The sequence below is a fragment of the Quercus lobata genome, chromosome 8 (assembly GCF_001633185.2).
Source record: "Quercus lobata isolate SW786 chromosome 8, ValleyOak3.0 Primary Assembly, whole genome shotgun sequence".
In the NCBI taxonomy this organism is placed as follows: Eukaryota; Viridiplantae; Streptophyta; class Magnoliopsida; order Fagales; family Fagaceae; genus Quercus; species Quercus lobata.
Genome location: NC_044911.1, coordinates 46,213,751 through 46,228,608, shown reverse-complemented (window position 1 = coordinate 46,228,608; position 14,858 = coordinate 46,213,751). Strand labels below are relative to the sequence as shown.

The window sequence follows — 14,858 nt, the reverse complement described above, 5'->3', positions numbered from 1 at the left end:
GGCTTTTTCTTCACTCCCTTGTATCTTTTCTTTTCGCTTATGTAGTTAGTTTCAGTATGAGCTTATTTAAGCTCTTTCATTGTACGCTGTACTGTTTCTTTGTCTTAATAAGAAATGGATTTGTTTCCTTTTAAATATTTTTCTTTTTCTGCAACAACTACTTTGTGAATGGGATACTACATTTATATTTTCCTTTAATGATACTTAGAGCAGGAAACCTTGAAACAGAATCCTATTAATTCGAACTTATCGACAATATCAAGTATAATAATGCTAACTCACAATAGATTAAACTCATGAAACTAACCGATATTACAGCTGAGTGCTCCGCAACGTGTGCAAGGCGACCGCCCGAGAAAGATAAACCCTAAATAAACCGTCCGAGAAGGTTGCCGAGCAGTAAGGGACATTGGCCGTGTTTTTGATAATACTTGACCCTATGATAGTCGCATCAGTTCCCTTGGTATTGAGGATCCGAGGGTAGACTGGGGATCCCATTCAGTCTATGGGTTTCCCCATAGGCTTGAGTCCGAGGACCATACAAGGCCTTGGTTCTGTCCAAAACTTGTATATTTTCTTTTAAGTAGTTGGTTTCCCCATAGGCTTGAGTCCGAGGACCATACAAGGCCTTGGTTCTGTCCAAAACTTGTACTTTTTTCCTTTAAGTAGTTGGTTTCCCCATAGGCTTGAGTCCGAGGACCATACAAGGCCTTGGTTCTGTTCAAAACTTGTATATTTTCTTTTAAGTAGTTGGTTTTCCCATAGGCTGGAGTCCGAGGACCATACAAGGCCTTGGTTCTGTCCAAAACTTGTATATTTTCTTTTAAGTAGTTGGTTTCCCCATAGACTTGAGTTTGAGGACCATACAAGGCCTTGGTTCTGTCCAAAACTTGTATATTTTCTTTTAAGTAGTTGGTTTCCCCATAGGCTTGAGTCCGAGGACCATACAAGGCCTTGGTTCTGTCTAAAACTTGTATATTTTCTTTTAAGTAGTTGGTTTCCCCATAGGCTTAAGTCCGAGGACCATACAAGGCCTTTGTTCTGTCCAAAACTTGTATATTTTCTTTTAAGTAGTTGGTTTCCCCATAAGCTTGAGTCCGAGGACCATACAAGGCCTTAGTTCTGTCCAAAACTTGTATATTTTCTTTTAAGTAGTTGGTTTCCCCATAGGTTTGAGTCCGAGGACCATACAAGGCCTTAGTTCTGTCCAAAACTTGTATATTTTCTTTTAAGTAGTTTTTCTTTGTATTTATTTATTTATTTTTCGAAGGTTAGCCCCTCGACCAAGGTGGGGAGAGTTAGCTTGAGGTTGGAAGCCCCTAGAGCTGCCCGTGCCATTGGCACTGCAAGGCGTAGCCCCTAGCAGAAGTTTATGTCGGAGCAACAACTGCATGTCGCTGGAAATGGAGGAAACTTCGCAGACCTCTGCTTGATAGAGACTTGATTCCACCGCCACCTGCGCCAACGCGCAAGCCTTCCCACAGACAGCGCCAATTGTAGGGACACGATTTTTAATGACCCAAGAATGATATTGAGTTCGTGTGTAATAGGCCCGAACAATATAATTTGTAGAGAGTGGGCTTGAAAGGTTTGCCCTTAGTCACCGGGCAGCAGTCTGGTCCTGATTTTATGGGAGCTCATACAAAGGTAGGTTTGGCCTGAATAGCTAAGCCTTACATCGATGTAGCCTGAAGGGTTTGACTCCTCGGACTAAGTCCGAGGAGCATCACATTCTTCCCGTTCTTCTTTTTGTAGTTTTCTTTTCCTTTTTTCCCCCCTGGCTCTCTTCCCCTTTTATACCAGTGTTTACCTCCCGTCTCTCGTCTACGTGTCAGTTTTTCCTTTTTTGGGGGTAATGACTTGTCCTATCAATCCATACATCAGAGTGGTTGGGGGTGGTTGGGAAAAGTTAAATAGCAAGGTCTGCAGTATGGGCTTGTCAGACGCAGGGCTCCACATTATGGTGTTGGCAGCTTTCTTCCTTGTACTGCTCTTGTACTGAATTTGTCCTTTTCTTCAGGCGTTTTGTGAGGTGTTGAGCGTGAGATCGTCCTCGGCCACATTCTTAAGCCTTCAAGGAGCTTTCATTGCGCGTCCTCGGCAATAGGGCTCCTCGGCCTGGGCTTTGGGCCCTTAACACAAAGTGGGCTAGGACCTCAGATTTCGAGCCCCACAATATGTTTTTGTCTGTCAAGTTTTACGGAACCCTTAAATAGGCCCCTAAGTCTGTACACGTTTTTTTGGAACAATTATTTAATCAATAAAATTTAGACTTTTGTTTTTTTTTATTTTATGGTGAATTCCAAACCTTTTCTCCTTGTGGATTCAAGGACCCTTGTGGACTCTAAGAATTCTCGTGGATTCGAGCTTATTTTTAGAAGTAAAGGTGTTTTGTTTCTTGTTTTCTAGAGGTAGACGTGTTCTGCTTCTTGACGCTTTTGCATCTTACATCAAAAGTACATCTTGTTGGAGTGGGTGTTCCATCAAACCAAACTAAAAGTCAAAAGATCAGCCATTGTGAAACATATTGGAATTTTTTATTTGTATAACTGTGATATTTGATATGTAATGCCTCCTCACATGGGAGTAAATCCCACCTCATATGAGAGGGGTGTAATTATAGGTAGGTTTCTTTGCCTCTTTCTCCACTCTCAAATGAATGATAATAGATTCAATGAAGAGTTTATTCTACTTGTGTTGTGCCTCAAAGACTTTAGCAAACTCTTTCTAAGATTAGAGAATGGTAACATGTACTTCTTTTATCACATAAATATTGTATAGAATATAGAGAAGGATAATGCGCATGAAAGTTGGTGAAAATTTTCAACGAGTAAGTTGAAAGAGTAAATTCTTTATCCAATTTAATATAATTGTAAGACATTTGATATTTAAAAAACCCATGTAAACAACACAAAATCAAAGAAATGTCATGTGTCTTACACCAAGCTAAAAAAATTTAGAGGGAATTGAAGGATTTAAATGAGAGGCGATATATAAGTCAAGGGGCTTATTACATCCAATTTCTTGCTTTAATGAAATTACAAATTTTTGTGTAACTTGTTGTCAAGAATTTTTTTTTAACTGATGTGAGAAAAATTATAATTGTGCGAATAAGTTTTACACAATTCAGTTTTTTATTCAACTTTTAAAATGTTTGAATCCAACAAAAAGGTAGATTTGAAACCTAGACACTAAACACCACAAAGAGTATCGATGCCTTCGGGCTAACGACTTGAACCCAACTGTCAGACTAAAAATATTATTTTATCTAATCTAAAAACAGTATACTTGAATAGGTCATACTAAAAAAAAAAAAAAAAAAAAAATCCTAAGATTAGGATTCGGAGTCGATGAACTGCCCAAGTGGACACCTTTTTGGGCTTCACACAAGCCCATACGCTATACCAACCATACCAAAGAAATGAATATGCAAAATTTGTTTCATGAGTGAGAAATGCGAATACAGGAACAAAGATTCGTTCGGCCCAATTGGTTTAAAATGCTTGACATTATTGTCCGGAAACATAGTAACATACTGAAACATGAGAACTAGTTGTCATTTCATTTTTTGATCGTTGCTTATTAAGAGCGATTTCATCATTTGTCAAAAGAAATAAGTTTTCGTCATAATTATTTTTCAGAAAACGAAGGCATTCATTGAGATAGACCTAATATTCCATGGTTGTTGAAAAGAAAATAACTTTGTTCCCCCGTTTATATTAGTTGTCACCAACCATACCTAACTCATCATTGTGTTTAGTTTGTTTTTGAAGGATGAAGTTCAGGTTAACCTACACAACCTTGTTCTTTGGAAGTACACTTACGTCTTATCTGCGAGATGTATAATTGAGGCTGTTTGTTGGGTTTTATTGTCTTTTGGAACTTGGAACTTAGAAGGGGAAAAATTATGCTCTGCCCCCAAAATTTTGCTCACCAAAACATTCTCAAGAAAGGCATGGGATTCTTTTAATGATGAGTGAAAAGTACTTTTAATTTGAATTAGTGATTTAATGTGAAGAGATGTTATTGGGAAATACAACTTATATATGACACGAAAAATTATTTAATATATACAGTAGACTACATCTTCCTCTCACATAAATGTGAATCCCATATGAGAGAGATGTATAATTCACAAAGTACATTGAATAATTTCGTATTAAAATTTCTGTAGACATAATATGGTACATTCCATGGCCAGCTTAAAGAAGCATATAAATAATAAAGTCCTTTTTTTCCCTCAAAAAAAGAAAAAAAAATGTTCTGATATTTTATCTACAATTTAAGATTAAATCTTACGTTCGTTAAATTAGGAGACAAAGAAAAGTACAAAGGTAAATTAAAGTTTGATAGAAAATTTACTACTTCAGTAAAGAGACTCTAATTGATATCATAAAAATAATAAGTCTCGAATTAACTTTAATTATTAAAAAGAAAAAAAAAAACAGTTCAGGAACATGACATATATAGCGAGACAAACAGTAGCACGTGGATAATATCTTACTAAATTTCAAGTACTAAATTGGTGTTCCAAAATCCAACTCCTCCACTATTTACCTATCCAAAAACAATTATATTAAGCCATACATGGACTAAGAATTTTATTTTTCTTTTCTAGTCCACCCGAGCAACTATAACTCACAATCCTACCCCCCCCCCCCCCCCCCCCCCCCCCCCCTTTTTTTTTTTTGGGTAGATCGGATTTGATTATAGTCTCTCATTTTTCAAGGACAAAAAAACTGTCAGCTAAGTCAGCTGACATTCATAGAGTTAAGACCTACCAATATAACACATATAAAAAAAATTAAAAAAAAAAAAAAAATTACGCATCTCCCACCATATTACTCCCCTAAAAGATAGCTAGCCACCACAGAAGAGATTTCCTTCTCAATAGAAGGATTTAACAAGAACATGCAGATAATTTCTTCATCTCACTAATTTCCAACTCAGCCCCAGAAATAACATCAATCTTGGACCCTTTGAGTGCCTGGACATCACCACCATTGGATTTTCCATTGACACATTCCAAATTCTTCTTAGAAATCACACCATGAATTTCCTCTAGCAGCCTAAAAAATGCAGTGTCCACATTGTCACCACTGAGAGCTGATGTCTCTGAGAAAAAAAGGCCTTGCTCCTCTGCAAACTCAATAGCATCTTCAGTGGGCACAGCCCTCAGGTCTACAAGATCAGCTTTGTTCCCAATCAGGGTGATCACAATTGAATTATCAGCATGGGCCCTGAGTTCCTCAACCCATCTTGCCACATGATCAAAGCTGGGTCTCTTGGTGATATCGTAGACCAGCATGGCCCCTAGTGCACCCCTGTAGTATGCACTTGTCACAGCCCGGTACCTAGGAATTCATTGCACATAAAAAAAAAAATCATAATTCATTGTACAGAGCAGAAGTTGGAGTTCAAGTCTCTAGAAGGGCGGGGAGCTTCATAAACATATACACTTAGATTAGACTTTCTATCTCCCAAAAAAAAAAAAAAAGAACTTGTATGATCAGCTGCCAAATTTATGTCAAGTGTCAACCAAAAATTGATGAATAACTGTTGCATTTTTTTACATGGATAGAGATAGTAACCCAAATCAGAATTGAAGTTTACATGGAAAGAGAAAGTACCCTATTGAAACTTGTTTTGACTGTCAAATTTATGTCAGCCCCAACTTGTTGAATACTATTGCATATTTTTTTTCTTAGTTAAAAATGTGTAACGCTGAAACAATCAAATTTAGTCATTCCCGATATTTCTTGGTCTAAAACATGATAAGTCTTTGCCAAATTTAAGGAATCCTTCTTATTGAGGACAATGTTCGCTATCAAGTCTACCAAATTGTGTACTCCTTGTTGGCTAGTAATTATATGGTCTGATTATTCTCTAATTAGAACAATAATACACACAATGATACTTTTTTGCCCCACTTGGATAAGTAGAGAGTGGGAATTATATATACAGGTGGATAATAAGAGACAAGGTGGGGGGTTTGAACAAGATATATGAAGCATCACAAAGAATGCCATATCACTGGACCGCAGCTCAAACCTTTTCCCCCCAAACCTCCAAATACTTTGTTTATGAAGAGGTGTCAAATAAGCTACAAGGCCCTTGGCCACTAAACTATCACTTAAACCTCTAATACAATGATATATACTTTCTTCTTCTTTTTTTTTTTTTTTTTTTTTTTTTTTTTTTTTTTTTTTGATGAGGTAAATTGCAACTTTATTAAGATGATGAGAGATTCAACATAGCTTGAGCTATGATTGACTCAATAATAGTTGGATTTTCCTCTATCTGCCAAATGACTAAGATGATACATACTTGATTGCAATATGAATGGGAATATCATTAATTTGGATAATGAGATATGGTCATGGGACAAACTGCAGGTCAAGCATGTTTGGTAATACATATTACAAAATACATTAGTCACTCTAAAATATTAAGGTTAAAATATCTCAACCTTCCTTGGATTAGAACAACCCAATATCTTTTATGGAGAAATATTTTATGGAACCTATTATATATATATATATATAATCTGATAGTTAGAAAGATTTGAACTCTAAAAGTTTCCAATAAAAATACTAGGAGGTGTTAACCAATTGAGTTACAAGACTCTAGATTTATGGAACCTATTGCTAAAGTATATGTTTGTCCCATCTTCAATTATACAAATAAATATCAAAATGATTAGAGATTAAAAATCTTCTTGTATAATTTCTTCAAAATTTTATTTTATTATACATTAACTGTATAACTTTATAGATTGAATAGTAAATGGAATTCGATTTATATGAAATTTGACGTGCATAACCATATTTAATTTTTTTTTTTTTATAAAGAATTATATGTGGAATATGATTTTATTGGATAGTAATAACATTCGAAGAGATGAATTGATGATATAGGCTTCTTCATTTTGCTCCATCATTGTTGTTGAATGGAGTTAACTGCATGCCAAGTTGCCAACTATTAACTTAAAGGAGGTATGAAAAATTATTTTAAAAGAGAAGAAAACACACTTTACTCACCAATAATTTGGGTTGGAATTGAATTTCAATTAACAAATATAGCCCAAAAAGTTACACTATTCATTCACTTGAAGTCTAATTATATTTATTTTAAATTCATGAATTTAATTTATTCAAATTGTAAATGTGCTATTGGAACTTTTTGATTTATACATGTAAATTTTAATGAATAAGAAAGATTTTTTTTTTAAACATCATGTTAGTAAAATATAAGTTTTCAAACCTCAATTAGCAAATCAAACTCGATCCCAAACATATGTAAGCATAATTAAACCTTTTAAAAACTATAAAGAAGATACCATCTTTCTTCCCTACGTTTGAATATTTTACCAAACTTTCAGCATGTTGCTTAAACAGCTATAGTTTACTATTTTCTTTTCTGGATAAAATCATAAACAGCTCAGTTTACTGTTTACTTATTAGTCAAAATGGAGTTTTATATATATCCATTTACTAGTCAAACTCTTAGAAACACTAAAGATAAATGATAAATCCAACAAAAATAAAAAATAGCATTTGGGGAGAGAGAGAGAGAACCTTTCTTGGCCAGCAGTGTCCCAGATCTGGGCCTTGATGACTTTGCCTTTAATGGTAACAGTCCTGGTCTGGAACTCAACCCCAATGGTGGACTTGGAGTCAAAGCAGAACTCATTCTTAGTAAACCTGGACAAGAGCTGACTCTTTCCCACAGCCGAGTCTCCGATCACCACCACCTTGAACACATAATCAATTTTCTCATACCCATTCTCTTGGTAACTATCAGTGTCAACCCCATTCATTTCTTGATTCATTTTTTTCACTACACAAAAAGCCCACACAAAGAGGTAGCTAGCTAGCTGGGAGCTGAGTATATATACTATATGACAGTATGACACTCACTAAATGTTAATACAAAGTAAAGCTCAAAACTTTGGCCTTGGTCTAAAGTCTTTAGGTAAGTGGGAGTAAGTAAGAGAAAAGAAGAAAAAGCTGTGATGAGAGTGACAGAGTGAGGTCTCAATGTATAGGGGGGTATTAATAACTATTCAGCGGCGGAAAAAGAGTGCTAAGTATGAAAAATTGTCTTGTCCTTGTCTTCAACCTTTTTTTTTTTTTTTGAGAAGGGCTTGTCTTCAACTTTACTTGCTTTATCACAGTGGACGTACCATGCATTATGTTTGTATATGTATTGTTGTAGCATGATTCATGATTTTGGGGGCCATGGATAACACACAAAAATCAACAGTACTTGACTGTCAGACAAAAAAAGTTATAGCAGTTTTGCTCTAAATGGATAATTAGGAATTGGGATTTGTGAGTGTAAATTGAAATGCCAGAGCTGAATAGCACCGATCATATTTTGGTTCAGTGCGTAATCTACGGCATTATTCCATACAAGTCATGGAGATGATTGTTTTAGAGTGGCTTTAGTTTGTAAAGTTGATTTCATTATTGAAAGCGGAAGAGGTGGGTCCTTCAACGTGGAACAGCTCATTCAATCCTAGTTGCGGGTTATGTTATGTTTGGATTTAAGTGTGGGTTGCGTACTTCGCAATTTCTCGTAACTTATTTATATAGTATTTGTTTTTCAAACAAAAATATATAGCGTTCGATAATTTTAAGACTAAAATGTAAAATTTATTTTTTAAATTTCTTTAAAACTCATTTCAATCTTTTAACTTTGTTTTCATTTATTTCAGTTCTCTAAGTTTTAGATTTATTTAATTAAGGTTTTTCTGTCAACTTTTGTTAAAATTTTTTGGAAAAAAAAAAATCTGAAAATTATTTTTCAATTATTAATTAAATTTTTTTTTAATTTAAAAAATTTGAAGAAATTAGAAAATTAACCACAAAATATTACAAAAGTTGATGGAAAATCCTTAAAAGAATAAACTTGAAAGTTAAAATACTGAAATAAACGAAAACAAAATTAGAGAATTGAAATGAATTTTGGTCAGACATAAAAAGTGTGTTTTGTATTTTAGCCTAATTTTTTGTTCAATATGTGATAATAAAAAAACTAAAAACAAACTTATTTTCTAAAAAATTAAAAAAAAAATTTGTAAAAAGCTTGAGACAAAAAAAAAAAAAAGAAAAAAAAAAAAAGAAGCAAAAGTGTTTCAAAATATGGATATAACATTAAAAGACATGGTCCTTAAAGTTGTATATTCGTTTTTAGAATGAAAATGATCTGAACCTAACAGCAATAACTGAACTGACTAGGACTTCAACAAAGTTTTTTTTGAGTTGAAATTTAAAAAAAAAAAAAAAAAACTTTTAAATTTTTTTTTTCAAGTTGGGGTAATTTTGGTTTTTCATTTGGGGGGGGGGGGGTGTTGGGTGGGGTGGAGGCAGTAGCCTTTTGTGAGAGAGGTTGGTTAGGTATGTTTAATGGACAAAACTAAATATTAATAAATTGAAAAAAGGACAAAACAAAATTAAACCAAAAAGAAGGTTTGTTAAAACATTCACAGTAATGGAATAAAAAATATAGTTATTTGGCACTTACAAAAGTCACTTTATATATTTTACCTTTTCATACTCCCACAGCAATGAGGGTATATTTTTAGCTATTTGATTAAAATAATACAAATGACTCATTAAAATAATAATAAAAACATCCACAACAAAAAAAAAAAAAAAAACACCAGCACAGCACAAACATCCACCACCACCACCACCAGTCCACAGTAGAAAGAAAAAACCACCAACCACCAACCCAAATCCTTAATCTTTTTCCTCAACCCAAACCAAACAAAATCACCAATCACAAACTCAAACCACCACCCACCATTAGAAACCCACCATCAAAAAACCACTGAAAAACGAAACCCACCACCACTGCCCACACTCATTGCCACCAGCCACCACCGCCCACATCCATTGCCACTGTCATCACCACCCACAACCTCAACCCAAATCAAAACCCAAAACCAAATCACAACCTAAACCCACCATATCAACCAAAACCCAGAAAAAACCAAAAATCATCAGATCAATAAAGCTTGGATTTAATCTAGAGAAAGGGCTAAAGAGAGAGAGATAGAGAGAGAGAGGGTTAACCCACCATGGCTAACCCCCCGCCGTCGTGCTGTCACAACCAAACCCACCAAATCAACTAAAACCGAAAATCATTAGATCATTTGAGCTTGGATTCGATCTAGAGAGAGAAAACGACGGAGAGAAAGATCGGCGCTAGGCAGGGGCTTAGGGCGACGGCGAGTGGAGGAATTGAAGTTTGCAACAAGAAGAAATGAAGAGTGTGAGGATCGATTGAGGAGAAAGAAAAAAAAAATCTAACCATGTGTGAACACAAAATATATATATATATATATATATATATTTTTTTTAAGCTTTGAGACATCTATCTTTAGATGTGCACTATAGCTGAGAAGCCAAATTTTTTGGTTATAACTCCCCTGTTGCAGCTCCACTTTTGTGATTGGTGGTACTAAAAATAACAATATAGCTATTTAGCACCACTTCTGTGAGTGCTCTTAGGCATGTTTAATGAATGATTTCAATGACTATTACGTTCCCTACTTTTTTTTTTTTTTTTTTTTTAAAAGAGAGTTTCATAATTTATAAAGTTCATTCTTGTTGATAGCTCTATATTATTAGACCAAGACACTAAATGGTTTTTGATGTAAGCGGAAATTGAACTCCAGATCTTTTATTCAACCATAAAAAATTTTATCAGTTGAGTTAACTGGAACTTACATACAACCCCTACTTGAGTAAAGGTATACTCGTCATATTTTAATCAATAGTTTTTATTCCACAACACATCATAAATCTTTAATAATTTTTAACAAAACCTTATAATAATAATAAAAAATTGTAACAAAAAAAATCAATATACCAACGAACTAACAATTTTATCTTCTATTAATAAAAAGTCAACCTGTTTGAATTTTTATTTTTCAATTTTCTTTTTGTTGAGAAATGAGAATGATCTTAATTATCTCACGATTACTAAAGATTTATTCACTAATAGTCTGTCATATCATATGCCATTTATCATTCAAAGTTTTTGTCGGATAAAATGCTTAAACTAATTATCTTGAATCCAATGTTTCATTACTTCATAACGCGCGTCTATTTAAAAAAAAAAAACATTTTATAGAGAAATATATTTTTAATATTTTCCATAATTAATATATTGGTTCAATCAAAATTCCAGAGGCATCCAATGGAGAGTGGGTCCAGAACTCTCATTTTATGTTATATTACTTTAAAAACTTTATACATATCTCCTTTTATTGATTGGATTAACGAGGCCAGAAGTGAATTGAATTTGTAATTCCAACCAAAGACCCATAATAAGAAACAGAATAGGAAAGTTCTTATATGTACGGGTGGAGCTTATAATGTCGCACCGACAGAATTTGTTACAATGACATTCGTAAGAATGATGGCAATTTAAGGCCCGCATGGAGGGCAACCAGAGCCAGGGACACGAACCAATGCTAATTATGGCTACTATATATATATATATATATATGTGTGTGTGTGTGTGTGTGTGTGTGTGTGTGGATTGTTGGGCCAATGTTAGACCTATTTATCTTTGAGAATATAGTTGGCTTTTAATAATAAATAATTTAAAAAAAAATTGGCGGGCCTAACATCTTACTAAAAATATATATTATTTTATAAAAAAAATACACACATTTTGTCACAATCACACGATTAACTGTGATTGATAAAAAAATGTGATAGTTTCATGTAAAAGTAACATATAATTTATGATAATCAACGTAGGAGAGTTTTGACAAAAATGATGAATTTATTTGTGATAATGAAAAACTTTGACATCTTATTTTTGTCAATGACACAAATTCATAAAGACGAGACATGCTATCGATTGAGCAATATGTTTTGGGCAGTAACAAGTTCTGCTACCTTTTGTGGTATATGCTTACATGAGTTCTATTTTGGCAACACGTTGGTGTCTTTGTGATTATAACGAATCCATGGTCATGGCTTGGCAAATTGCGGGTTATAATGACTCTTACGAGTGTGATTGGCGAGCAGCATGTGCGGTAATGAGCCATGGCAATATTATGTGGGCTTGATCATAGATGGGTAAGTTGATTGTGCGGGTTGCTTGTGTGCAAGGCAAGATTGCGTTAGTTAAGTGCGAGGCATGCTTGAATATTTTGAATCCACATTCTTCCTCATTATTAACTATCAAATTATTAATAAATTAAAATAATAAAATTTATCATTTTTAAAACTCTCAACTATCCAACTTGTGTGACAATACAATAATACTAAATTATCTAATGCAGCTCTCCTCTAACAAAGTGTCATTTTTCCCACGATTACCTAGATGGTAGATTCATTGGTCTGAAGCGTGACTTAAATTTAGAGATCTTAGATTCAATTCACCATACTATCCATACATGAGATTTTTGGGATATTTCATGGGTAGGAAGTGAAATGATTTGACCAAAGACTTGAACACTACCATAAAATAAAATAAAATAAAATAAAAAGTCATTTTCCCCTCATATTGAAAATTGAATACTTGTATTAAACAAAAGAACAAAGCAAAATAAGGTGCTTGGGCCCTCACTCATCTCCATCTATGACTATAACAACAGATCTTAGTGAAGTAGAAATTGGCAAAGGCCCAAATCTGTTGCAAAAGCATGCTCAATGGGCCAAAAAGTGAGCTGCCATGTTACAACTTAGATGAGCAAACTTCCATTGACTAGCCCAAATAATGAATTGGACACTCAACTTCCAGTCTACCACATCTTTTTCAATCATTGGACTTGCCAATGAGTCAATGACTGCATTGGTCTAATCTAATGGCACCTTCCTACGTCTTCGGTTTCAGACCCAAAGAAGGTGAGTATATCTCTAAACCAGGCTAAATGAAAAATAAAATAAAAAAATTTTGGTATGAGACTTTTTGTGGCTGAGAGCGATTCTCTGCGATTCTTCATCTCATCCAGCAACAGAAAAACCAAAATCTAAAACTTCTCTAACAGAACAAGTCTATTTCTTTGCTCCTTTTCCATGGATACTTTGTCAAGCTCAGTTTCAACCCTTAAAGTTCCAACCCCATATCCAACTTCTCGTGAACTATGTTTCTTCAAGTCAACTCCTCAGACACCCCAATATTCACACCTTTCCCCACAAACCCACCTTTCCTCTACCACCAAAACCACCAACAAAACCATAACTCTCACCCACAAGACCTTCACTCCCTCATTCCTCTCCCACTCTCAACCCTCATCTTTTACTCCAAATTCTCCAACCCTTTACCGAGAACCAGCCAGTGGTTATGCTGCCGCACTGGTAGACATAGCTCAATGCAACAATTCCCTTAACACACTTGGAAAAGACGTCCAAAGGTTCTTGAAGATTCTCAGAAATGAGCAAGTTCAAGCATTCTTGGATGACCAGTTTATGAGTGAGAAGGATAAGGGACAAGTTATTGGAGAAGTGGTCAAGAAGGGGAGATTCGATAGGCATTTGGCGAGCTTGATAAAGATGTTGATTCAGAAAAACAAGGTTGGAATTGTGAAAGAGGTGTTGGAGGAATTTGAGAGGATTCATGATGAGTTGAGCGGGACACAAGTGGTATTGGTCTCATCTGCAACAAAGATGGAAGAAGATCAGTTGTTTGCGATTGCTAGGAGGGTTCAAAAGCTCAGTGGGGCTACAAAGGTGAAGGTAAGGAATTTGGTTCATGATAGCTTACCTTCCTTTGCCGTATGAATAAAATCATAAACAATGTAAGATTGCAGACCTTGAACGAAAAGAAAGAGCTGCAAGTATTATTCACCCCACCTTGAATACAATCATATGCTGAAATTCCAAGTGTGGATGAATAACAGAATTCAAATGTAAGTGGGATGAATAATATGGATGAATAACAGGATGAGTACAATCATATGCTGAAATTCCATGTGTGGATGAATAACAGAATTTAAATGTAAGTGGGATTCGAATTTCAGACTTATAATTTGACCACAAAAATTCTTATCAGTCGAGTTAGGTGAAATTCTCAATAAAGCTTCATGTTTTTGTGATAGATCAATTAGACATTGGAAGTTGATCAAAATAGCATGACACCCAGTGATTTATAATCCATTGCTTTGTTTGTACAATACTAATATTTCCATTATTTGTTAAGTTTTTGTACTTTTTGTCTTTTTCTTTTGTTAGTGTTTATTTAAACGGTAATTGTGTTACTTTAGCTCTTGTTAGTATTGCAAAAGAGAATGAAAAAGTCTTTATTTGCTTAGAAAAATGCCCCCTTGTTTCTCTTTTCCATTGTGTAAAGTGATTTTCAATCAATAAAATCTACTATAATTTTCTCAGTAAAAAAAAAAAATGTTTTATTTTTTTCTTCCCTAATATTTTTTTTTTTACTATCCCTACATAATATTATTCCTTAATATATTCATTAAGCAATATTCTATCTTGGTTGAGATTACCTATATATGGTACATACAAAACAAATATATTCTTTAAGCAATATTCTATCTTGGTTGAGATTACCTATATATGGTACATACAAAACAAAAAATAAATGTGTACCATAGAATGTTGGTAAATAGTACACATTGTGCATTTAGACTTTGCTATCTTACTTTTGCTTTTGCCTTTGGAATAAAAATAAAGGGTTGTGTTAACTTACGGTGCCCGTTAACAACTTTTGACTTTTTTTTGTACAAATTTTTGTCTTTCTCTATAGTTTTATGTCATATTTTTCAATATGGGACCAACTTTGTTGAGAGAAAAAAATATTGAAATAACCAAAAAGACTAGTTTTATATCATTTTTTTATTTAAAATTTTTATTAAACAGGACCCACTTTTG

The 14,858-nt window shown here is 34.2% G+C and overlaps 2 protein-coding genes across 2 annotated transcripts; one reads left to right on the top strand and one right to left on the bottom strand.

Moving 5' to 3' along the window:
• Positions 1-4,683: 4,683 nt before the first annotated feature.
• LOC115958058 (ras-related protein RABA3) lies at positions 4,684-8,043 on the bottom strand. The gene is made up of 2 exons (XM_031076420.1): positions 7,578-8,043; positions 4,684-5,354 (listed from the first exon to the last, which is right to left on the bottom strand). The coding sequence occupies exons 1-2, from the start codon at positions 7,829-7,831 to the stop codon at positions 4,901-4,903; spliced, it is 708 nt and encodes a 235-aa protein (XP_030932280.1). The 5' UTR covers positions 7,832-8,043; the 3' UTR covers positions 4,684-4,900.
• A 4,889-nt stretch (positions 8,044-12,932) lies between these two features.
• On the top strand, positions 12,933-14,124 carry LOC115955614 (ATP synthase delta chain, chloroplastic-like). The gene has a single exon (XM_031073810.1). The coding sequence runs from the start codon at positions 13,047-13,049 to the stop codon at positions 13,749-13,751; it is 705 nt and encodes a 234-aa protein (XP_030929670.1). The 5' UTR covers positions 12,933-13,046; the 3' UTR covers positions 13,752-14,124.
• The last annotated feature ends 734 nt before the right edge of the window (positions 14,125-14,858 follow it).

Coding starts and splice junctions, on each gene's coding strand:
- LOC115958058 (XM_031076420.1), bottom strand. CDS start 7,831: ATGAATCAAGAAATGAATGGGGTTGACACTGATAGTTACCAAGAGAAT. Junction 5,355..7,577: donor GACACTGCTGGCCAAGAAAG/GTTCTCTCTCTC, acceptor ATGAATTCCTAG/GTACCGGGCTGTGACAAGTG.
- LOC115955614 (XM_031073810.1), top strand. CDS start 13,047: ATGGATACTTTGTCAAGCTCAGTTTCAACCCTTAAAGTTCCAACCCCA.